Source organism: Rattus norvegicus, chromosome 19 (genome assembly GCF_021556685.1).
Source record: "Rattus norvegicus strain SHRSP/BbbUtx chromosome 19, alternate assembly SHRSP_T2T, whole genome shotgun sequence".
In the NCBI taxonomy this organism is placed as follows: Eukaryota; Metazoa; Chordata; class Mammalia; order Rodentia; family Muridae; genus Rattus; species Rattus norvegicus.
Genome location: NC_141552.1, coordinates 26,235,732 through 26,261,440, shown reverse-complemented (window position 1 = coordinate 26,261,440; position 25,709 = coordinate 26,235,732). Strand labels below are relative to the sequence as shown.

At 46.2% G+C, this 25,709-nt stretch overlaps 2 protein-coding genes across 2 annotated transcripts in view; one reads left to right on the top strand and one right to left on the bottom strand.

Annotated features, from left to right (window-relative positions):
• The window catches only part of LOC147999268 (disks large homolog 5-like), a 45,330-nt gene extending 20,677 nt beyond the window's left edge, over nucleotides 1-24,653 (bottom strand). Inside the window, exon 1 of the mRNA XM_087596434.1 lies at nucleotides 24,549-24,653. Coding sequence (XP_087452560.1) covers nucleotides 24,549-24,630 — 82 coding nt within the window. The 5' untranslated portion in view covers nucleotides 24,631-24,653. The remainder of the gene's footprint in view (nucleotides 1-24,548) is intronic.
• On the top strand, nucleotides 407-3,172 carry LOC147999269 (disks large homolog 5-like). The gene is made up of 4 exons (XM_087596483.1): nucleotides 407-560; nucleotides 1,026-1,169; nucleotides 1,803-1,969; nucleotides 2,680-3,172. Exons 1-4 carry the CDS (start codon nucleotides 454-456, stop codon nucleotides 2,742-2,744), a joined length of 483 nt encoding a protein of 160 aa, XP_087452609.1. The 5' UTR covers nucleotides 407-453; the 3' UTR covers nucleotides 2,745-3,172.
• Nucleotides 24,654-25,709: the final 1,056 nt, after the last annotated feature.

Sequence of the window (25,709 nt, the reverse complement as noted above, 5' to 3'; positions counted from 1 at the left end):
GTTGTTGGCTTAGAGTATCAGGGTAGGACATCTGAGTGTCTCCAATCACTCAAGTTTTGTGGATGGTGAATTTATCATCTGAGTTCTGAAGCCACAGGGGTGAGGGTCCTGAAACCAAGCTGTACCCTGTTCAGCTGATGATAATCCTGGAGAAGCCATCTCCGTGGTACATGTAAGCACCTGATGTCCGGCATAGGGAACACCTGGCTGCTTACGTCTCTTGGTCTCTATAGAGTAGTGGGAGAACTGAGATCCCCTGAGGAGGTCTCTTAAGCATAGACCAATCGCCTAGCAGTGACACCAAGTTCCAGGCTTGTTTTCCTGTTTAGGCCTCACTGAGGTCTATGAACACTCTATGCATTCTCCCCATGCAGGTTCACTTGTGTTCTTCTACCTACAGACGCTGGGAGAGAAACATCATCCCCTGGCACTGACCTAAGCAAGAATCAGGCCATGAAGGAAAAGGAGAGGCTGATTAAAGAGCTGCAGCTCATTACTGAGGAGAGAAATGACCTGAGAGATCGCCTGAGGTTTCTGACAGAGAGATCCATGAAGAACAGGTATGAATTGCTCCAAATGCTCTTGTTTCATTCCTGGGTCTGCAAGGTCACCTTCTTATCCTATTAAGGTTTTGGGTTCTAGAAAGCTGTGCCTCCCTAACCACCCTGTGCTAAACCTCACCTCCCGTATAGTGGAGATTCAGAACCTGACCCTTCCTGAGGAGTGAGATTGAAAATGGACTCATCTGCTTCCATTTATTTAAAAGCAGAACTTGTGGTCTGAATGAAGAATTCAGGGATAAAGTCAGGGAGAGTGAGTGCCCAGTGTGCATTTGCAAAGCCCTTGACAGCTGGTGGCTTTGCAAGATTGTAATTGCAGTGAGTTTATGGTGAGTCTCTGTACTTGCTAGGTAGGGGACTGAGTGCTGGAAGATCCAGGCAGCAGCCTGGGGTAATATAGGACCCACCCTGAGTTCATATATTCCTAAATGCCGATGTTCATTGTATTCTATCATTTCGGGCCAGGCCACACTTCAGGCCAAATCCATATTATGAAGACCTGGAGAGAATGGAGGAGGCGGTCATGTCAATTCTGCACAACTTAGAGATGGAGAACACTGAGGTCCATGAGAACAACCATAAGCTGAAGAAGGAGATTACCTTCTCTAGGTAAGTCCTGGTCAGAAAGGCTATCACTTGTGGAATGGCCATTTCTGACTTTCTTTGTTCTGGATTGGACGGTCTTCAGCTCTGGTTCTATCTCTTGTGCTATTTACCCATCAGTGTTCCAGGGTCATTAGGACTCAGTTTTCAGTTCCATAAAAGACTGTTACTCATCCCAGGATTGTCTAGGCATCTTCAAAACGCTCTAGGGAGAACAGTACTGATTGAAGTCAGCAGAAGGTTATTAGGCTGACCTGGACCTATGGTGTCACACCAGGTTTTACAAAACTCAGTGCGTGGACCACATGGTTAGCATGACCTTCCCTTGGTTCTACTGACCTCTTTTGAGGGTGTTGGCCCAGTACTAATTGATGTTGCCCCTATGTATTGGGCTTTCATGGATATTTGTATATCCATGTTCTTTCTCAGAGGTGTGGACACTAATTGGTGTCAGGCCAAGCAAACAATGTATTCTTCCCCGAATTAACTCTTTATGGTTTGTGCAGCAGCCTTATATGTATCAAGATGCATTTTATTAAGTCTTCATGGGTATCTGGGACCTGGTAGAGTTAGTGGGACTTGGGAGTAGGAATGGGAGAAAGGGCCAGCATGATCTTACTATGCAGACTGTATTTCCAGAAACCTGCTCAGCCAGCTCCTGATGGAGAACACATGTAGGAAGAAGTTGGTCCCACTGAAGCAGGAGAGCAAGGAGGTACATCTTGATTGTGCACTGAACCAAAAATATTTGGTTGACTTCAACAAGAAAGATAAAGACCATCAACGGCCAGAACCAGCATTATCAGGTAGGGACGTGTTAGCTTAACAATATCTGATAAAATTTGCCAATTTGATACATCTTTGCTTCTCTTACCACCTTTCTAATTTACACTCACAACCAGCCAACCACCTCATGTAATGGAATTGTTCATTGCTCTGCCTATGCACAAGTATTCTAGGAAGTTAACCACTTTTCAGAAACTGAATTATTGTGCAAGCATATTTTGCTGCTCTTTTTGAAGCTGCAGTCTAGAAATGGTGACAGATGAATAACATATCATATTATTGCATATCCATGTGATACATTGGATCCTATGTAGAGTTTTGAACAATTTCTTGGTTCTTTGACAAATGACACTCTGTGGTCATGTGATCTCTTGTGTAGGAAGCACCTTTGGGATAAGAACCAAGTGCAAATGTCAAATTAGTACTTATCATTGGCTTTAACCTTGGTGACATATGGACATCTCCTTTCTTCTGCAACCCGATGAGGTCTCTTGCCATTGCCCTGTTCTTGGTTTGCACTGGTATAAGTCTGGGTCCCAGATTGGCAGCCCACATTACTGTGAGGCTCTCTGGAGATTTTGCCCTGCCCACAGAGTTAGCAACAATGATATCACTTAAAATGTCCATGTCGACTGTCCAATAGAACTGAGGTGGTAGAAGGCAGCATTCTGACAGCTGGCTTGCATTTCCCCACCAAATCAGTGTCTGAAAAACTGCCTTCCTCTCCCAGGTCTCAGAAAGTGCAAGAGAGCTGGAATTGGACACACCCCAGTAAGAGAGCTTCCTGAAGAATAAGTTGCTTTCTCAGGAGTCCCTGATGACCAACATCCTGAATGGTAACAACATTTTTTGGATGAGTATTCATCCTCTGAGTTTTTTTGTCATTTCTTAGAGACCCTAAATTTATATACCACTAAGCCAGCCTGACTGATTGAGGTCTTACTTTCTTCTCAGAAAACAGCACTTGAGAGACAACTTGGGGGACCGCCTTTCATTATGTATGCTAGAGGAGAAACAGCAATACGTCTGTGCTACTAAATGTTCGTTAAGAATATGCTTTTAGAAATATTTTTGTTATGATTTTAATTGAAGTTTTCTTTTTGTTGTTTCATATTTATATGTTCTTGTTACTATTTTTACTTTCAAATATTTTTAAATATTTTTATTCAGTTTAATCCTGTTTTGTTGTAAAAATGTATTTGTAATGAATAAAAATTGAATTCTATCTCTTGACTCTTAAGACCATCATTCTTACTCAAGGGTTCTGTCCCCTCCTGTGGACTTAGAACTGACAGCTACAGATGGATCTCTGCATGTTCCATGGATCCTGGGCTAATAAGTGAATTCAAAGTCACCAAGGGGTACTCAGTGTGACAGTGTCTTTTGTGTGGAGAATGTGGCTGTGTCTCTGACACTTTATGTTGTAATCACAGACACACTTTACCCAATTGTTAGTGTCCATGTGGTTCTTCTGAGAGAGCAGCAGATGCTCTACCCTGTGAGTCATCACCACAGCTCCTGCAGGTGGCTTTTGTTATTCCACATGAGGGGCTGTATTAGGTGGACAGGATCACCTATGATTAAAGAGAGAGATCAGGAGATGTGTGTTCACAGGGAACTTACTGAGCCGTACATGCTCAATGTGTTAGCTTGCCAGGCATCCCTACAGGGCTCTGGTATTCCCACTCCTCATTGTGGGTCAGGATCATCCTCCAGCATCACTTAGTTTTCATATTAGAGCAGATCTTTCACCTGTTATCAATGATGACCATATGTATTATGCACATCTGATAAAATACAGAATAGAAACTAGATCCTGTAAGCCAGCTTGGCATAATGTGCTCTATTGATAGCAAGAAACGTATCTTAATCTAAGCAGTTTAGGGAGAAATACAGAATAGAAACTAGCTTCTTGTAGGCCAGGTTGGCATAATCAGTTTTTTGATAGTTAGCAAGAAAATTATTGTAATCTAAGCAGTTTAGGAAGGAACCTCAAGAGCATCCATAGTGAATGTAGCCTGCAGCTGTGAACACAGGTTTCTCTTGGAGAGCAGGCCTGTGCAGGCCCAGAACCTAGGTGGGACAGTGCAAGCTACCCTTTTTCCATGGCCAATCTGGGATCGTATTGAGAATGTATTTTTTCCAGGTGACTGATTTCCAATTTGTGGAATTGATCTAACTTGCTGAGAGTGGAGGTGACTCAGAGAGTTAAAGTACAGAAGGACCAATCCAGTATGTCCACAAAAGCTTGCTGTCACCCCAGGGCTTTTAAAAGCTCAGCAGCTAGAGAAGCAATGTAGTATTTGGTTACTCTCATGCTTAGGTCTAGTCATTCATTATAAACTGACCATGACACAAAAAGTGTCATCTGTGTCAAAACTAGTTGTAACTAGATTCACCCCACACTATCACATCACTACCGTATTTGAGGTTCTCAGTTACTATCTAAGAACCTGGAAGAGGCCTGGGTCTTGCTACACAAAGTCATGATTTATATCTTCATGACACTGTGTGCTTTGTTCTGTTAATGCTACCATTGGCATACAACACCTTGGATACTTAGTGCTGACATCTGTGACATGAGACAATAGTTCATGTCATCCTATCCTGAATAAAATGTCCTTAGAGTACGGTGTAGTGGGAGGGGCCTTCTTTTCCTGTGAGATAGCAAAACATTTCCAGTCTTCAGTCAAGTCTGACAGCCATTGTCCAGTGCCTGTCTTGAGATGTCCACCTTTTCAGCTGAGAGTCTTCATCCAGGCTGCTCTGTAATTCTGTAGAAGATTAATAGGTTCCAGCCCTAGGATTTAATTCAGTGTGACTGTACTTGCCGAATATGCTCAAAGCCCTGTGATCCACCCTAGCCCTCTGTGCTTTAGAGAAAGAAAATAAAGAACCACATTGCACTTGAAGTTTCTCCTCCAACAGAAGGAGAGCCTGCATAGGGCCTTTAAGTAACTCTAAGCCCCAGCTTCCCCACAGCTCCCTCCATCAATTCCATGATTGGTGTGTTTTCACTACTACTCACTTTCTTCTGTGTGCAAAGAATGTGCACCATGTCAGTAAGTGTGTGTGTGTATGTGTGTGTTTGTGTGTGTGTGTGTGTGTGTGTGTGTGTGTGTGTGTGTGTAGTCCCTAGTGAAAACTGTCGAGATACATGCAGACTCATGCTACTACTGTCCCATGGCACCTTGCAGGGAACCCTGAAATGGTGGCTACTTTAATACAGTCTAAACCGGGTGTGCATGGTTTCTGTAAGGTCACCACTACAGAGAGCAGGAAAAGCTTCAGTAGTCACATGGATGTGATCAATCAGTGTTAGTCATGCCCTTCCAGCATGGTAGACTGCAGGTTGTCTGTCCCCAGCACTTTGCTCTCTTGTGCCCAAACAATGCCAAGGTCAGGGCCGTTGAGCCGTGAGGCAGAGGCACACCACCCTCAGTGCTGCCTAAGACCCCTAAGACTGTCTCTTTCGGGTGTGTGCGTGCTGGACACTCATGGATCCTGAGATCTCCGCAGCTGAGGTGAAACAGTACTGGAGCCATTGCAATGTGGGCACACATTTGGTTGTGGAGCTGGGCCACTCTTTGACTTTTATTGAGTGGAGAGACAACTGTTGGCTGAGCCTTTGGTGAACCGGATGGCCCCTGGCCACGTCAGCAGTCAGCAGTATCAAAGCTGAGCAACCAGTGTTTTATGTTCCATTTTGTCATCGCTGGTCAGTGTTCTGATGCCACAGCACATGGCTGGTCTCAATCTCCCCATGTGGCCACAATCCCTAATTGATATGGCCTCCACTTCCCAAGTGCCACTGGGATTTCTGTAGAACCCCTAAGGCAGCAGCAAGCAGGAGCTCCTGACTATTCCCTCCCTGCTCTCTGGATCTGCAAGTCGTTCTGTGTACATATGGGTATTCCCTCATAAACCCTTGATGCCATGATACCTTAATAAACACTTGAATCACGCCCTTTCTTACAGAGACCCCATAATGGCCAGTTTTCAACTGCTACCTGACACAATCTATAATCACCTGGGAAATGAGGGACAGTCTGGATCAGACTGGCCTTTGAGCATGACTATGCGTGACTGTCTTCGTTGCTGTGGGGGATGCCAGACAGCCTCTTTTCTGATCCTAGAGTCCCTATACCCAGCCACTTGTCCCCTCTACAGCCAGATCCTACTTCTGCTCCTAGGCACTGTCTTGGACTTCCTTCCCTCAGGTGGCTTCTATCCTTTGGTTGCTACAGAAACCTGTTATGAGGAAAGGAACAGGGAGTTAAGAGTTCAAAGCCATCTTCCCAGTGATGTTCTTTCTCAGAGGTCAGTGGGACACTTAAAGAGTTTTGTGTATACATTTTATTAAGCAAGGGACAATCATGCATCAGACCCAGGAAACTAACAGCACATCTACTGGACCTCCTTCAACACCTGGGCATCTCTTCTGGCCTGTGCTTCTGTGTGCTGAAACCTGGGGACCAACTTCCTGTGGTGTTCCCAGGATGACTGTGCACATTACTACACTGGCGTAAATCCTCAAAACTCACAAACAGCAATGGGACCGACCGCCACAGGAACGGTTCTCCATCAACAGATACCACAGACCAGCAAGCAGAAGCATGGGAGGGTGGTGCTGTGGTTCACACACTTCTCTTTCCTCACTAGGGCAGGTGACCCGCTGGAGAAAACAAGGAGGCAGCAGGATGGAAGAGGAAAACTACAACCCAGTCCTTGCATTAAACAACCAAGCACATTCAGACTAGAAGAGAGAAGTTTGCCAAGAATGAGGGCCACTTTGGACATCCATCATCAATAGCCCTGGCTGTCTAGGCCAGCATCAGATCCAGCCGTCTCCAGGCAGGTGTCAGCCAGGCCCTCAAGGGCACTAAGAGCATTAACCATGAAGAATAGAACAAGATCTCTCCCTCTTGCCTGCCTGACAGCCAAGCATGTGTATGCCCTGACTATGCTCACGCTGGGACCCCTGCTAGATGTTAAGGTATAGAGACCTGATAGTTGATTAGGACCCTGTTCGAAAAGGAAGACACCGGATATTTCCCTCTGGCATCCATATGTGCATGCGTGGTTGTACAAGCTGGTAGAATCTCTCTCTCTCTCTCTCTCTCTCTCTCTCTCTCTCTCTCTGTCTCTCTCTCTCTCTCTCTCTCACACACACACACACACACACACACACACACACACACATTCAAAGTTTTGAAGCACAGCAGAAGAATCTCTGGGACTCTAAGCCTGACCAGCCTCATCTGTGAGCCACAGCTTCTGTGTGAGAGCTCCTTTGTGTGAGAGGCATAGGGTGACTGAGGTAGGTTGCTGGTGTCCATCCCTGGCCTGCATGTGCATGCATACAGAGACATGGACACATGCACATGCTGAGTACCCCTCATCCAATCCTGAAATCTGAAAACACTGAATTTCAAATCCAGGCATTCTCCTAACCTACACCTTCCCTCAGGAATTGGAGATGAGGCTTTGCAAGAATCCTCAACCAGTGAGACTGGCTCAGACCTTCTGAGATCTATTCTGCCCCAGGAGGAAACAGCAGGTGTTATCAGGACAACACAGAAACTCAAAACTCCAGCCTGATGCAGGGACCACCTGCTGGGTTAGGAGAAGACTGGGCATCAGGGTTCCTGAATGAAAACATCACGTGTAAACTCACAGGGTAGCTGTGGCTATGCCTTCAAGGCACCTTCAGCAGCAGCTTAAATGGACTAGGGATGACTATGGGAATCTGCCTGCAGGGTGATGTGAGAATCCTTTTGCTAAGGCTTGGTCGCTAGATGTTGCCACAGAAACCCTTGAACTCTTCTTGGAGTACAGTCCAGGCAGAGGCTGAACTCAAAACATTCTGATTATGAACTGAGTTTAACAGATAATCCGGAACCTGAAAGCCACAGGCCCAAAGGTCTGCACTGCAGGGGTGTGGCATCACTGCAGGGATGACCACACAGTGCAGGGGTGAGGCGTCACTCAGGGGATGACCATACACTGCAGGGGTGAGGTGTCACTGCAGGGATGACCACATATTGCAGGGGTGAGGCATCACTGCAGGGATGACCACACACTGCAGGGGTGAGGTGTCCCTGCAGGGATGACCACACACTGCAGGGGTGAGATGTCACTGCAGAGGTGACCACACACTGCAGGGGTGAGGTGTCCCTGCAGGGATGACCAGGAAGCTGACTGAGCTCCTCAGGGTTCTCCCTGTCCTCTATGTGCTTCCCTTCTAGGTGAGCACTGCAGCTTTCAGGGTGCTGGAGGCCTGTGTGGGCAGCAGTAGGAACTGCTAGCCTTGTTATTCACAGCTGAAAACATCACACAGGATATTCCAGAAGTGAACACCACCAAAGTGGGGCCTTTCACAGCACTCTGGGTAGTTTGGCAAAAAGCCACATGACAATTTCGCCTGTGATCCATACCAAATGTCTGCTGTCAGTGCCTGTCTCTTAGGAGCCACCTGGATGATCCAGGGGATGGTCCTGAAGAAAAGGCTTGGCAAAATTGAGGTCTCCAAAGCCAGAGGAGCAGGGGCCGTAGACCATGGAGACTGACATATGCTGATGTTAGACTACCCAGACTCATCCCTGTGTACAAGTCTGGATGTCACAGAGGCACCTGGCAAAGGTCCCAACAGTGTCCTTCAGGATTCAGCTGTCTCCCTAATTGCCCTCTACCTCCCCCACTTCCTGTTGTTCTGGGAGTCAAGGACTTCATCACCTTTTTCGTTTTCTTGTCATATTGCAGGTACTGTGACTCGACCACTCTTCCTCCTGCAGGAGACACATCATTTGTCACAGAGCAGGACGGCTGCACCAGGAAGACCCATAGCATAACCAGGACGCTACAATGAAAACATGACTGGCCCTTCATGCTGAATGACAGGAAAAGCACCCGGCCTTCTCTTTGTTGCAGACTGGATTCCTCAGCATTCCTGTTATGAACAGGGCACTAGTACCCTTCACAGGATAATTAGTGTTTATAAGACATTTATAGAATTCATCTTGTATATAGGCCATTGGGCTAGGAGCCAGCATCAAGGCATCAAGTAGGAGGAAACACAGAAACATTCTAGGAAGGGAAAGCCAGGGGCCAGTGGGATGGCTCAGTGATTGAGGACCAGAGTTCAGATCCCAGCACATGGATGTTCACAGTCATCTGCAGAATCAGATCTAGGGGGTCCTATGACCTCCCCAGCTGCCAAGCAGCTACATGTGTGCGTCTTAGACACTTCTCACTCACCGTGAATCAACCTAAGCCACAAAACATCCCACACCTTCTTGGATGGGCCCATCCCTGGGGGAGTCTTGTGTGTTCTGGGCTTCAACTCTAGGAAAGCTTGGCCTTGTTTTATAGGATGTCTTATTCCTTATATCAGCAGAGAAAGAAAAAAAAAGATCCAGTCCTGGAACCCTAGAGGACACTGCCATGATGTCACTGCTGTGCTGGCATAGGCTTAGAGATATCTCCATGATCCATCCAAGTCACCTAGAGCTCAGGGAATGATGGAAAAATTTATGTGAGTTCGCCCAGCGCTTGCAACCATGAGAAAGCTTGGAAAACACAGGGCACATGTGGTGTTTGATCCTGGGTCAGTTCAACCCTCTTGAGCCTGCAGCTAAGACAATCAGTTACACTGGCCTGAGTGTACAGGCCAGATCTCAGAACCTGTTTGCCAACCATGGAACACTCTGGATTCCTCCTCTTAGCTGGACCTTGTTCCTCTACACCTCATCCACCCAAGCTTCTCAAGAAATGAAGCTGCCAGGTTAATACAACAACTAACTGAAGGCAACAAGAGCCTTCAGCCGCCCTGTGGCAGTAAGGTCAGTCCATAGGTCTCCTGTCCCTGCACCGTCAGTACCTGTGAGAGCCATGGCCACTTATTCCCTTCCGAGGTGAGAACAATTATACCCACAACCTTGCTTTCAACAAATCCTGCCTTGGCCATTGGTGGGACCCTCATGAGACTCAATCTGATGCAGGCCTCCTCAGACACTTTGGCTTCCTTTCTGGCTGCTGGAGCTGGGGCCCTCTGGCCTGGCCTAATGTAGGATCAACAACATCCAACTCTGTCGGGCCTCAAGCATCCCACATTGGGGGCCCTGCTTCACTCCTAGGTGCATTCTTTTCCCACATCTCTCCAGTCTCTCCCTCATCCCTAATTCCCCTAGACTCTCAGGCCCAGCCCTTCAGTCTCTGGTGGAGACTGCCCTGGAGGGACAGGAGCCCCTCCCCTGAGATACTCTCCCACCCCATGCTGCTGGGCTCTGACAACTCTGCCCTTGGGCTGACTCATCTCTATAGGCACAGCCTGCTGCTCCCCTGCCCCTGCAACCCACTTCCTAGCTCTGCTTCACACAAACACTCTGAGATCTCTACACTGGTTTCCCATTCTATTTTGCTCCCTCTCTGTCCTCCAGAAGTTCTGCTGCTATCTCTCACCACAGCAGGACCCACCAAGACACTGCTCCTGACCCCAGCAGCCACCAGCAGCCCAGGTCATGGGGCTACTAACAGCTTTGGCCCAGGACTCAGGGCTCCTTCCTTCTTCAGTATCGAGTCCAGGCTGAGACCATCTGGCCTGCTGCTGGGTCCTTGAAACCCTCAATCTCACAGCCTCTGGGCACTCTGAGCCCTAGTCCTTATGGCTAACAAGTAGCTGCCCAGTCAAGCAACATGGGCCTCACTGGCTTCCTGGTGTGCCATGATGCTTTCCCTGCATGGCTGGGGTTGACTGCATGCTAGGAATATGTCTGGAACTAGACCTGCAGGTAACACCTGATGTGTTGGCCAGGCTGTCCTCCTACTCCTGTTCTCAGGAGATTCTCCTGACTAAGTCTCCCAAGTGCTGGGATGAGAAGTATGTGCCACCATGCCAGCTAGGAGTCTTCAAGTGTGATGAAAGACTGGGATCTGTGGTCCTGGTTACTTCCAACAATGGGGACACCAGTGTTCTGAGCATTCTGTCATCTAGGACTTATATTCCATGTACTTCACACGAACACTGTGAGACTTCTGCATTGGTTACCTGTTCTCTTTGAAACCTGTCTTCAGGTATCTGACAGTGGGAGTCTCCATGAAGTTTTTGTCACCCTGAGGATGTGGATATATTAATAAGCTCAGGCAGCATGCAAACACAGCAGAGGTTACAAACAAGACTACCAGGCTGGGGCCACTAAGTGATAGAGTGCTCCTTTGGCATGGTGAGGGCCCAAGTTCTCTTGCAACCAACATCTCCTGGGGATGTAGCTCAGTGATTAGGCACTTGCCTAGCGTATGTGAGGTCCTGGGCTCCATCCCTAGGACTAAACCCTCATCCCCTACCCTGAACGCACCAGGTCCAGGCATCACTGTCAATCCTGAGGGCTTGAGTTTGATCCTCAGGCCCTCTCTGATAGAAAAAGAGAAAAAACTCCCTTGATTTGTGTTTGACCCCTACATATGTCATGCCCACCCCACTTCGAGTGTACAATTAAGGAAAGCATGAGTAAGTGGTTGAGAGGCACTCACTGCCCTTGCAGGAGACCCCAGTTTGCTTCTCAGCACAAACTGCATGTGACTCAGCAGGTCTCAGGGTAGAACTGGATATGTGACCCTGTGCTAAAGCACTGTCCTGAGTGGGGACTGCAGCTTCTGAAGAGGAATGCAGGCCTGGCCTCCAGAACTCCACCTTCAGGTCCTGTCTTGATGCCCTGGCAAAAGAAACTCCTTCTCTCCAGAGGAGCACTGCACTCAAATGACACCTCAGTGATGAAAACTATCTGTCCCCAAAGGCATGCCACTGAGCAGAGATAGCTTCCGTCATGCACCTCTGCCCATCCCCAGTTCCTCATGTCAATAACTCAACCTTTCATGAAGTAGATGGCAATGCATGAGGTAGGATGATCAGTAGTTTACTGGCCAGTCTGGGCTCTATGAGATGCTCTCCCTGAAATCAGAGCCAGCAAGAAATTCAGCATGAAAGCTCTTTGTAAAGAAGCTCAATGACGCAGAGCAGAGCCTGGGACCCCGCACGGTAGGATAAAGTGACTCCCATGGATTTTCCTCTACCTTCAACACTCATGCTTTGGCATGCACACCCCTACAAGGAGATCAATACACATGGAATAAAAAATTAAACAGAAACATTAATGAAGACAATGCATACAATGTATTAAAGGATCCCGGGAACACTCACTTAGCACTTTCCTTTCCTTTGTCTTGGGAACAGCACCTGCACCAGAGACTGGAGACTTCCTGCAAGAGAGAGAGGACAGATGCACTGTTCATTCAGCTGGAGAGCTGTGCAAAGACCAGAGCCACCCGCCTTTTTCTGACAGTGGGAGCTGGGCCCAAGTGTGGGCTGTTCCTACTAGAGGCACCACAAGAAGAGGACCACCTTCCTCAAACCTTCCTGGAAGTCAGAGCACTGGCTATGGACGTCCCTCAATCCTCAGATGACTCTCTTTCAGCGGTGGTTCAGAGCCTCTTAGGACAGAGAGGGACCAGAGCTTCCCCCCAAAGCAAGATCCCTATCTTATCTGACAGTTATGAGGGCTTAGGGATGGGACAGATGATGTGACAAGGTTACATGTAGCACAGGGCTAGGTTAGTAAGGCAATCAAAGAGGAAAGAATCCTGGAACATTCCTCATCTGTTCTTTTTGCTCTGTACGTAGGGATGAGGGGCAGTGTGGGGTAGAGGACTAGGACACAGCACAGCCTTCTCTGCACATGGTTAGCTTTCTAGGCTGCCTGGTCACTGTGACCAGCAACTTTTCAACTGTGCCACTCTACTACCAAGGCTGACACAACTGGTGACCATGTAGCAATAGGACTTTACTGACTTAGCAACATTTGGAATCACACAATGAGCATGTGTCACAGAAGAGTTTTTTTTTTTAAGAAAAGGATTTTAAAAAACTATTTATTTTGCCTATCTGAGTACGCTGTCCCTGTTTTCAGACACAACAGTAAAGGGTAGTATATGAGAGTAGAAATGGTTATGAGACACAATGTGTGGTTGCTGGGGATTGAACTCAGATCCTCTGGAAGAGCAGTCAGTGGTCTTAACCACTGAGCCTTCCCTCCAGCCCCAGTATATTGTATTTTCAATGTTGTTTGTTTTTATTTCCTTTTTCACGTATGTATGTATAGCGTTTCTGTGAGTACAGGTGTGTGTGTGCCTGTGTAAAGGTCAGGGACAACCTGAGCACAGGTCCTCAACTTCTACCTCTCCTCCATGGCTGTGTATGCTAGGCTAGCCCTTCCCCCTAATCCTAGAGACTGTCCACTTTATGCTCCTATCTCCCTGTGGGAAGTGCTGGATGACAGACACTACTGCATCCAGGTTTATGTGGCTTCTAGGGACCTAAACTGTTGTTGGGCTTGTTCAGCATGAAAATAAACACCATTTCACAGCCCTGGCTGGGCCAGGCAGTGCACAGGTCTTTGCTGCTCTTGCAGAAGACTTGGGTTCAGTCTCCACCACCCGGGTCAGTTGGCTCACAACCACCTGAGACTCCAGGTCCAGGGACTTCCAAGCTCTTTCTGGATAAACCTACATGGCAAAAGCAGGGCTGGGAGCTGGAAGACTCTGGTGTTGGGTCTCCCTGTAGCAGGGGGCAAAACGTGGGCATATGAGACAACATGGAACCCTGTAATTCTACAAAGTGCAGAAGCTCCTGATGTCCCTCATGGTGCCCCAGAGCCTGTCCACCACTCATGGAGGCTTCAGGAACATGGCCTTTTCCTGACCTGTGTGCACTCTGCATCCTCACTCTCTACCCCCTGCTTTTCTGGGTTGGATATCTCAGGTGTAGGAGGCGCCAACCATAGGCCTCTTCCCTTAGCATTTCAGCATTTTACCCACTTGACCTTCACCAGGCATCCTTTGCTCTACACAGTTACCTCAGCCTGTGACCCTCATCCTCCAGACTCTAATGAAGCAAACACCCATGTGTGTGGAGCTCTCATAGTTAGCCAGGGCTAAAGGGGAAGGCAGCAAATCCTTCATGAACTCTAGAGCTCCTGAGGCCTAGGAAAATTTCTATATCGGGGCTAAACTCATGCTGACCTGTAAGACTACATTTTTCCTTTAAACAGAAGGATGTGTGGTGGTGGTGGCACAGGCCTTTGATCCTAACACTTGGGAGGCAGAGGCAGACAGATTTCTGAATTCTAGGCCAGCTTCCTCTACAGAGCTAATTCCAGGTCAGATACACAAAAAAACAACACTGTCTCCAAGAGTAAAACAAAAAGAGAAAGAAAGAAAGAAAGAGAGAGAGAAAGAAAGAAAGAAAGAAAGAAAGAAAGAAAAGAAAGAATGAAAGAAAAGAAAGAAAGGAAGAAAGAAGTGAAAGAAAGAAAGGAAGGAAGGAAGGATTCATATTTTGTATACAATGAGATGCCTGCCTGTCTATACCTGAACCACCATGTTAACTATAACTCTTGTCACATCTGTATTAATTCAAATACTGAAGGCCAAATGGTTAAATCTTAATGACTATACAATTGGGGGGTGGTGCTGAAGAGATGGTTGGTTTAGTGGCTAAGAGCAGAAGACCAAGGTTCAGTTCCCAGTGTCCACATGGTGGCTCCTATTAACCTGTAATTGCAATTCTAGGGAATCAGTCTGGACTTCACGGGCACCACACATACCACATGGTGCACAAGCATTTATTAGGTGAAACAGTCAGGCACATAAAATAAGTAAATAAAATATATGGTTAACAGACACTGTGATTCAGGAAGTTCTTAGTGACTTTGGTTATCATTTCTCTCTCCCAGAGACCTGTCTTCCTCATGGCTCAGCCTCCCTGGCTTCTAGGACATTCCCTAGCTCTATGGAGCATGAAGTACTCAACACCATAAGCCAAGCATTGCAAAGCCATCTGCACCTTCATTGCTACACCTTCACCATGGCTGTGTCTAAAGGGAGAGACTTGGAATCCCACAGAGGCAAGGCCAAATCTGTTGGGCTATGTGAGCCCAGCCACTCAATAGTCAGATGTATTCCTGTCCTTGGCTATTGCATGAGGCTCTTAAGACAAATTAATCTGAAGGATATCAACAGCTATGCTGTTAGACCTCTCATTGCTCTGCCGACCTCCAAGCTCCATTTTACTGGCTCAAATTCACACCTGAACTCCTCTCCTGCCTCAGCCACCATCAGCTCTTCTACTCCTCTCCACCTGTGCTCTGAATAATCCACACTAAGGTGGACATTAACCTCTTGTGGACCTCCAGACGTATGCTTGTGATTACTCTTCATTGGCTGTTTTGTATGGGTAGGCGGGTTCTTCTAGTCTCATGCAGAACACTGCTCACACATTTTGGATCTTACAACATCCTCTTGATTGAGAATCCTGACTAATGACTGACTGAGCCTTCCATCCCTGAAGCCAGCCTCTGTCTCCCAGTCCAAGATGAGAATCCTCACCCTAACCCCATAGTGTCCAGTTTCATCTCAGAAGCTAGACTCTGAACTGCCCAATATCTTTTGGATCTCTGCCTCTAATTCTCTGACAATTCGTTCCTATTTTTTTTTTTTTTGGTTCTTTTTTTCTGGAGCTGGGGACCGAACCCAGGGCCTTGTGCTTCCTAGGCAAGCGCTCTACCACTGAGCTAAATCTCCACCCCACCCCCGTCCTCTTTTCTTTAAAAAAAAAAAACACATTTTGTTGTTTATTTTTTGAGACAGGGTTTCTCTGTTCCGCCCTGGCAGTTCTGATATGCTCTCTGTAGACCAGACTTGTCAGGAAACCAGATATCTCCCTGCCTCGGCCTCTTAAACACTGGGATTACTGGATTGTGCCAGCATGTTTAATTAAAAATTAATTAGTGGCAGTGCATGTTGGCACATGCCTTTAATTCCGTCCGTTGGGAGGCAGAGGCATTGTGAGTTCCAGGACAGCCAGGGCTATAAATTAACACCTTGTCTCAAAGAAAACAAGCCAAAAATGAAACAAAAATGTTGCAATATGGTTTTAGGAATGTAACTGAGTCTGTTCTTGAACTCTGAATCCTCCCACTTTCACTCAGGTGCTAATCAGCAGGCTTCTGTCTTGACTTTCACTGCGCACTCAGGGCTGCCAGGACTGTTACCTCTCCCAGTCTAACTCCTGACTCTCTGATCAGCATCATCACAAAACTCCTGCTAAGAATTAAGGAAACCTGAATTCTAAGGAACAGTCGGAGCTCCAGTATTTCCAAAGCTCACTCTAACACAGATGGATCCTATGCTGCAGTAAAATGGTCACAGCTGGAGGTCTTAATTCCAGGACTTGGGACAGAGGGGTTGGAGGATCTTGAATTCAAGGTTATTTTTATGTTACATTGTTGCTCAAAGCGAGTTGGGCTGCTACAAGATACCCTGTCTTAAAACTATACCAAACACACCTAAAATGAAACAGAGGAGTTTGAGTGGGCACAGATGGGAAAGCTGGGCACTTTGTGGCTAAGCCACCTGCTGCCAGCACCAAAGTCCATGCACAACCCCGATTCTGAGCTGCGTCTGGGACCCTGCTCAGGAGAATGCAGCAAAGTAGCTCAGATCCAGGGCTTTTGGTCTAAGAGGAATTCAGGCAGTCACACTTTGGATGCCAGTTCTCCAGCTCAACTGCCTGTCAGCACAGGATCTGGTCGTAGTCATGGCTTGACACCCCTAAATTCCTTCCAGCTATGCTCTGAACTCACCCTGTTCCCTGTTCTGATGAATCTGCCATTCTCCACGGGAGTAGCTTCAAGAAGTCCCTCTCATTTGAAGCTCCACTCAGAGTGCACTAAACACTGCTGGGGAGGGGCGTGGCCAACAGAGCACCCACCCCTTTTAGCTGTAGAACATTTAGCTCTAGAGTGAGCACTGCTGTGCATTGTGGAACTTAAGCAGTATCCCAGTCTTGGCCTGGGAAGAGCCATTGACACCCACACTTTCTGGAGTGACATTGTCTCCTGAGGATAGAGTCAGATCAGGAGCAGCAACTGATGTTCACGAGAGACAAACTTTCTTCACCACCTGCCCATGCTGGCCCTAGGATCTGGGCTTTTTTGGTGACATGAGTGCTGAGCCTCCCAGGTAGATGGGTTTTCAGGGGTCAGGTGGTGATTGTCACCAAAGATATCCATAAGGATAAGTCATACTGTACTAATTCCCATATTAGATCCCTTCTCACAGGTCACAGAGGCCATAGTGGGTCCTAAATGTGGAGTCAGGTTCCTGTGCACTTTTGAGGAGAGTGGTCAGACGTTTAGGCTTCGTGATATTTTGTTGGCATTATTTTGGGGGGATTTTATTTTTACTGTTGGGGCCAAACCTGGGGCTGCCATGTGGAGGGAAAAGGCTTTGCCATAGCTGTAGATCATCCCTAATTATAAACTCCTGAATTCTCCCAATCCTGGAACTATCTAGGTCACTCACATGATGCAACCTTTGGGGCATTCCTCACATAGAATCATGGGGTGGACTGCATCCCAAAGAGAGACAGTGGGAAATGTTCCCCAGTGTCTCCCTGTGGCTGTGACGATGGGAGTGCTGACCAGTGGATGGCAGGCCCCATGTGAAAGCCTTTTGGTTTCTACTTGAGTGGAATCTTCACCATGCCTTTTTTTTTTTTTCTTGAAACACAGGTTGCCCTGGAACTTACAGTCTTCCATCACCCTGACTCAGTTTCCCATGCCTGGGATCATAGGCTTAAATTACTATGCCCATTTTTCTTTTTTGTATTTATAAATCTGCTAAAAAGCCAGAAGGATCCGGAATGTAAAATGCTGCGGTCCAAGGCATTTCCAACAGGGGATTCTTGACCTAGGAGTATCCAGACCAGTGTTTATTGTGTGGCTACTTCATTCCCATAATAGCTTATATTTGACAAAGAATTCCAAGTTGTGACATCACTGGGCAGCAGGCGATATCCCACACAGCAGGACTGACTCAGGTTGTAATTAAGGCTGGAGAAACTTACTAGGACCCTGGTAATCCTACCACCCTGGGGCCTTTAGATAGCCTTAATCTGATCTTCCCCCCTGTGCTATGAATCAATTGCTCTTGAAGGTAGATTTGAATTTACAGTCACTGTGAGGCAGGAGAATTAGGACCCTACGGTCACTCTGGGCTCCATAGGAAGAGCCTGTTTCAATAGTAAAAGAGGTCACCTGTGAGTTCTTACTGTCTTCCCTGAGGCCTTACTGCTGGAGTTAGACTAGCTGTCTCACCAATTGAAGTAGAGGGCAGAATGCTGGTGCCTTCTATAGTGAGGACTAGTGACAGATGGTCTATGGAAATTCTAGAAAGGTCTACAAGTATTTATGTCCTGTGCAGGGGAACTGCTGGCTTCCCTGTGTCCTTTGCCTTTATTTTGCAGTCCATGGGGCACCTGGAAATGTCCCCAAACCAGGCTGTACACAGGGCCTGTCCCGTGACTCTCACTTGCGCTCAGAGCCTGCCTGATAGTCATAGGTCTGACAGAGCCCTGACACCTGCAGAGAACACTATAAGGGACCCTGCAATCCCCACACTGCCCATCAGTGTCTATAATGTCCCTATAAGACACTGAGACGGTCTAAGCTCCTTCCAATCTTTATGCTGCATCAGAATCTGACCATTGCTACATTTGCTCCTCTCTCACCCACACTAGAAGCCCTGTACCCACACTAGTCCCAGCTGGCCTGTTGCCTACTGACATCTCATGGACTCTGCCCCAATATTCCCTCTTTGCCTGGGTCCCTGCAACTGTGTCCAGTTCTGGCTGCTTCCCTGCCTCCTCACTTCCATTTTCCAAATGGCACATTGACACATGGGTTTCTGGGTCTCCCACTCCTCGGATGCTGGGAACAGGTTCATTCTTTGCTGTTTGAACGGTTGTCCTAACACTGGAGGACCTTGCTTCAAGTAGTGGCAGTCAAACCTGGTGCTGATCGTGTCAGATCTGTCCAGGCTGTCTGTGTGACTGTGGCAATGCGCCTCTGTTTTGGCTGAGTGTTATTTACCTCCCTCATGGCCATGTGATAATCAGACCATGAGCATGTTCATTGTTTGGAAAGAAGGGTGTGGAGGACATATGCTCCTCATCCTAGCATTAGTGGAAAAAAGACATAGGCAGATGATGCATTCTAGACCATCCTGGGCTATAGAAACTCTGCCTCGAAGAATGCAGGTGGAGCAGGGCTGGGGTTCAGTTGGTTGCCTAGCAGCCTACCACATTGAGCAGGCACCGCTCAACCACCTGTACATACACATCTCCTGAGATCTCTCTCCTAAATGGGAGGTGATCGTGTCCACCTACTACAGCACATGCCCTGGAAGGACAAAAGCTACCTACAGGAGCTGTGGTGATGGCTCACAGGTTAGAGCATCTGCTGCTCTCTCAGAAGAACCACATGGTCCCTAACAATCATCTACAGTGGGGAATGCTATTCCCTCTTTTGGATCATGAGGGAAATGCACTCAGGAGTGGCCCAGACATACATTTGAAAAAAAAAGATCCATTGAGTTACATGATAAAAATAAATATAATCAGCAACAATAAAAAACACAGCATATGAATGATCAAATGAAACAGCACCTATAAAAACCTATTTCCCAAAATGACGTTAATGGTCATTATCTTTGTGGTTTAATACTAATGCTGTATTGTAAGAAAAACTGAGGCACATGGTTCTCGATTAGGATTATTCTATATTCCTTTGTGAAAGTTGTCATTTTTTCTGCAGCTCTACAGGCATGAGTGTGTGTTACTCAATATCTGGTGCACACAGTCAATAAGGAATGTGTGTTGTAGACTGATATAGACTAGGATGAGCAGAACACATGACAGCATGGATACAGTATGTCAGTGATTACATCATAAAGTGTGTGTCCATAAAAAAAGTCACATTATCCACACAAAAGACACTATCACCCTGTGTACACCTTGGTGGCTTTGAATTCCCTATTTACCCATGCTGCCTGGACCATGCAAAGATCCATATCTAGCTGTCAGTTCTAAGTCTACAGGAGGGGAAAGGACCCTTGAATAAGATGGTCTTAAGAGTCAAGAGTTACAAATCAATTTTTATTCATAAGGAATACAATTTACAAAAAACAGGCATAAAATGAACAACTAAAATGGTATAAAAAATGAAAAACAGTAACAAGAATATATAACTATGAAATAACAAAAAGAAAACTTCAATGAAAATCATAACCAAAAACATTTCTTAACAGGATTTTCTTAATGAACGTTTAGAAACACAGTTGTAGTGCTGTTTCTCCTCTAGGACGTGAGATGTCAAGGTAGTCCCCTCAGTTTTCTCTCAAATGGTGTTATCTGTATGAGAGAAGAGAAAGACCTCAATGAGACAGGCTGGCATACGGATACATAAATTTAGGGTCTCTATACATTGAGGAAATTATCTGAGAAGAAGAATATTCCGCCAAAAAGTCTTTGACTGTGAGGATTGTCGTCACAGGGAACTCCTGAGGAAGAAACTCACTCTTCAGGGGGCTGTCTTCCTGGGATCCGTCCTATGCCATGTCTCCTGCAGATCCTGAGACCTGGGAGGAGAAGGCAGCTATTAAGACACTGATTTGGTGGGGACATGCATACCAGCTGTCAAGTTGCTGCCTTCTGTCCCTTCAGCTCATTGGACAGACAGCACTGATCTTTTCACTGAAATCATTGCTGATATCTATGCAGGATGGGGAACATCACCAGCAACCCTCACAGTACTGTGGGAGAACAAGCTGCTCCTCAGACTCTACCAGTGCAAACCAAGAATGGGGAAATGGGGAGAGACCTAATTGGGGTGCAGGAAGAAAGGAGAAGGCCACATGATACCCAGATCAAAGCCAATGACCAGGACTCATTTGCCATTTGCACTTGGTTCTTATCCCTACAAGGTGCTTCCAACCATCACATGACCCCTGTATGACCTTTGTCACACGACCAAGAACTCGTTCAAAACTCTTCATAGCATCCAATCTGTAATAGGGAGATTTAGTCATGTGATATGTTATTCCTCTGTCACCATTTCTGGACTGCAGTTTCAAAAAGGGCAGAGAAGTATAATTGACCATAATTCAGTTTCTGAAGAGTGGTTAACTTCCCAGAATACTTGTGCATAGACAGAGCAATGAATAACTCTATCACATGAGGTGGGTGACTGACTGGGTGTGGGGAGATTAGAAAGGTGATAGGGGAAACAAAGATGTATCCAATAGGCAAATGGTATCAGACATTGTTAATCTGACTCAGCTGCTTGTTCCTACCAAGTTTTGCTGGGTCTGGAGGTTGCTGGCCTTCTCCTGTTCATCTTCATCTTTCGGGTTCAACTCAAACAAATATCGCTGTAACTCCTTGCTCTCCTGCTTCAATGTGACCAACTTCTTCTTCATACATGCCTGGTCCATCAGGAGCCGGCTGTGCAGGTTGCTGGAAACACACTCTGCATAGTAAGATCCTGAGGCCTCTTCCTCCCATTCCAACTGCCAAATCCCACAAACTCCACCAGGACCCAGATACCCATAAAGACTTCATAGAATACATCTCCATACATGTAAGGCTGCTGCACAAACAGCAAACGGCCAATCCAGGGAAGAATAAATTGTTTCTGTGACCCAAGCACCAATAAGAGTCCATGTCTCTCCAAAAGAACAAGGGATCTACAACTACCCATGAGAGCCCAATGCATCGGGACAGCATCAATTAGTAGGCAGCAAATAACCACAAGAGGACAGTATGACCAAGGGAGGTCATGCAAACCATGGGGTCCACACATTGAGCTTTGTTAAACCTGGTATGACCCCAGAGCCGCAGGTTGGCCTAATAACACTCTGATGCCTGAATCAGTGTAGTTCTATCCAGAGCCTTGTAAAGATGCATAGACACTGTGGTGAGAAGTCACAGTCTCTTAAAGAACTGAAACTGAGTCCAAAAGACCCACAGCACAGTGATATTTAAACAGCAGAAGACATGGACCCAGAGCTGCAGGCTCTCCAGTCCAGAACAAAGAGAGGCAGCAATGGCCATTCCACAAGTGAGGGGCCCTTCTGACCAGTACTTACCGATAGAAGTTAATATCCTTCTTCAGCTCCTGAAATTTCTCAAGATGTTCAATGTTCTTTGTGTCTAAGTTGTGCAGTAATGACATGACCTCTTTCTCCTTTATCTTCATGTTTTCATAAAATGGATTTGGCCTGAAGTAGGGGCTGGCCCCAGGAAGATAGAACCCAATGAACATCGAGGTTTAGGATTATATGAACTCAGGCTGTGTCCTGTACTACCCCAGTCCTGGAAGGACACTTTCTGAATTCTACATATTTGAATTCTTCAGCTTCAGAAACTTGGAATTGTGTGCCCAGGACCACAGAAGCTAAGCACCCAGATAAAGGGTTCCCTGGCTCACTTTTTTCAATCAGGAGGGCTGGATCTGCATTCAAACCTGTTATGCTGTCAAAAGCCTAGGCCACAGCTCTTACGCTAACACACACACACACACACACACACACACACACACACACACACACACATCCAGAAACCTCTAATTTCATTTTTCCTGTTTTGACAATTGGAATGCTACAAGCCGAATAACTAATATTCTAGAGGCAGACAGTACACATAATTCTGGAGATGACACCAGATATTGCCACAAACTTATAATCTGCCCAAGGCATACAAATGTATAGACAAATGTGACCACACAGGCAAAGAACTGTACTGTTGAAAGTGGGACTTCCAAAATAAAGCACTTACACCTCCATGAAACTATTATACAGGTATATCCTGAGGTCAAAAAACAGACCCCTAAATTCCAAGGGTGGAGGGACACAGAAACATATAAAAGTTGTGCATATGCATGCAGACCTGTGCACACACAGACACACAAACTGGGACACACCCACAAGAAAAGAAAATTAAACAGACGCAGAGAATGAGAAAGAGAGACAAATATGGAAAGAGCACAATGAGAATCAGTAGAAATGTATGCACCATTAATGTCTCAGAGTTTAAGGCACACAGACAAGAAGGAACAGGCCTGACCCTCAGGCCTTCTAGTTAAGCATGTAGATGAACAATGTGGGACCTGTCACCTAAGGGAGCTGGCAGGAGATGATAGCGTTCAGTCACCTTCCTAGCAAGTACAAACACTCTCCACAAACTCACAGCACCTAGAACCTTGCAAAGCTGCCACCTGTCAAGGGCTTTCCAATTGTACACTGGGAACTCATGCTCCAGTGACTTTATCCCTGAATTCTTCACTCAGATCACAAGTTCAGATTTTCAACAGGCAGAATCAGAGAGTCCATGTCCAAACTCACTCCTCAGTAAGGGTCAGGTTCTGAATCTCCTCTCTATGGGAGATGAGGTTTAGAACAAGGTCGTTTGTTTGGAGCAATGCTACCTCTTGTTCATGGATCCACCTGTCACATAAAGGAGGCGATCTGTCAGCTCATTTCTCTCCTTGGTAGTTAGCTCCAGTTCTCTATTCAGCCTCTCCTCTTCCTCGTTGTCCTGCACCTTGTTTAGGATATTTTCAGGGGATGACGTCTGTCTGCAGGCCTCTGTAGGTAGAAGAACACAAGTGAACCCGTATGGGGTGAATGCATAGAGCATACACAGACCACAATGAGGTCCAAACAGGAGAACATGGTTGGAAGCCAGTGTCACTTCAAGAAGTTTGGTCTGTGTAAGAGGCATCCTAAGTGGATCACAGTTCCCCCACTACTATATAGAGACCAAGAGATGTAAGCAGCCAGGTGTTCCCTATGCCAGCCCACACAGGCTTACAAGTACCAGAGAGATGCCTTCTCCACGATTATTATCAGGTACGCAGGCTACAACCTTATTTCTGGACCCTCACCCCTCTGGTTTCAGAAGTCAGATCATCAATTCAGCATCCACAATGACTTGATTTTTCAGGGATACTCAGATATCCTACACTGTTACTCTAGTCCAATAACTTTGCATTAAAAAGTCATGTAGGGGGAGGACATGGTCAACAGACTTATTAATTACCCCTACTGAAATGACAAATGCCCCAGAAGTGCCAATAGGTTACAGGCTCTTTCTCTACCTGCTCCATATACTTTGGCTACTGTAGAAAAATATCTGCCACACAGAACCTCTAATATATGAAGTTAAGATTGGCCCCGTCAGCCAGAGGTAGTCAGAGGAGTTCTAAGAATATAAGGTCATGGCCAGGAGCACAGTTCTCTCCCTCTTACTACTGTCAGAGAGTCACTGAATTTAAAGAAGCAATGAAAGTGAAGTACATTGATGCCCTGTTTAATTCAGAAAAGTTATACCCTCCATGAGTACTGGTGGTGTTATAATATCAATTTAACATACCGAATGCACTGTAAAAGTAAAGACTAGAAGTTCACCCAATAATAGCAGAGGCAGTGCCATATCCTCCATGTGGTTATGGAGAAACTAATGATGTGAAAACCTTGACTTTCAGGAATTGTGATAATCATGGAATTCAATATCTGTGGAGATGTTCCAGTGGTTTTGGCCCATTACTAAAACGGCCAGCGGAAGACCCCCACACACACCCCTGATAGGAAGCTCAACATACACTGCCCAGAACTTACTCCACATTCCCCATGTCCTGTGTCCATCATTACCTTTAGGTTTCGTTTGCTTCACTCTAGACTCTTCTCTATCAACATCAACTCTCCCAAAGCGCCTACAAAGACGGGCAAACATGTCTGTGGATATATCCTTTGGACACTAAGAGAAAAAGTAGGGAATTGGTTGTCACAACGATACTGGTGACATCACAGGGATTCCAAGGTCTCTCTAGGAGACAATAGAATGTCCAGGAAGGGACGGCTGATGTCATGGATAACAGACTTTGCCTCCCTGCTAATGTTCTCCCTGTACTGAGCAAAAGCTTATGGACCCTTTTCAGGGGACTTCCCTGTGGCATAGCCACTGAGCACCACATGCTTCCAAAGCCAAATTTGGCTCTAGGCTTGATTGGAAAAACCTAAGTCATTGCTATGTATCTAAATGAGTGCTTCCTCCCCAATCAAAGCACAGAAATGTTTCATCCTACCTCAAATTCTCCTCAGTCAGCAATATTACCCATTAAAGATTACTGAGAAATCACACCAGTTCCTATAAGTAGCCAAAGAGGTCTCCTGTCTCATGATGTGCAGGTGCATGAAATCACACCCAGAAATAGCCTGTAGGGTAGGTTGCGATGTGCGTGTGTGTTATAGGTACAACCTGAAGCTTTGTGCTTAACATTTAACAGTTGCCACCGGATTCCTTAGGAGAAAGAATTGCATTCATTATGGTCCTGGCAACAATGTGGTGATCTGTTAGCAGAGGAAACTGAAATATTGGATCCACCAGTGAATGCACCCTCAGGCTGAGTGTGGGGCTCTCCTCTCTGCACCTAAGTTACCAAAGCAGGATTGCTTACAGGCCTCTCTAAGCTATAACGTGTGATTTCATCTGAAAAATAAAATAGTCAGCAGATGTAGGGGGGGATGCAGCCAAAGGAGTAGGACAAGCCTAGAGACATAACTCAGTGGACAGAGTAAGAAACAAGCATCTTCACTCCTGTTTCATGGATCACCCCACAAAACACAAACGCATCTATCGTACTAAAAAAAAAAAAACAAGTTATTTTATTGAATGCATACACTAATACTGTTTACAGTATTGGTAGCAAAGCTCAGATTTTGGGGGCAGATCCATGACTTGAACTATCTTCCTGACAACATATAAAACAATAAATAAATAAATAAATAAATAAATAAATAAATAAATAAATA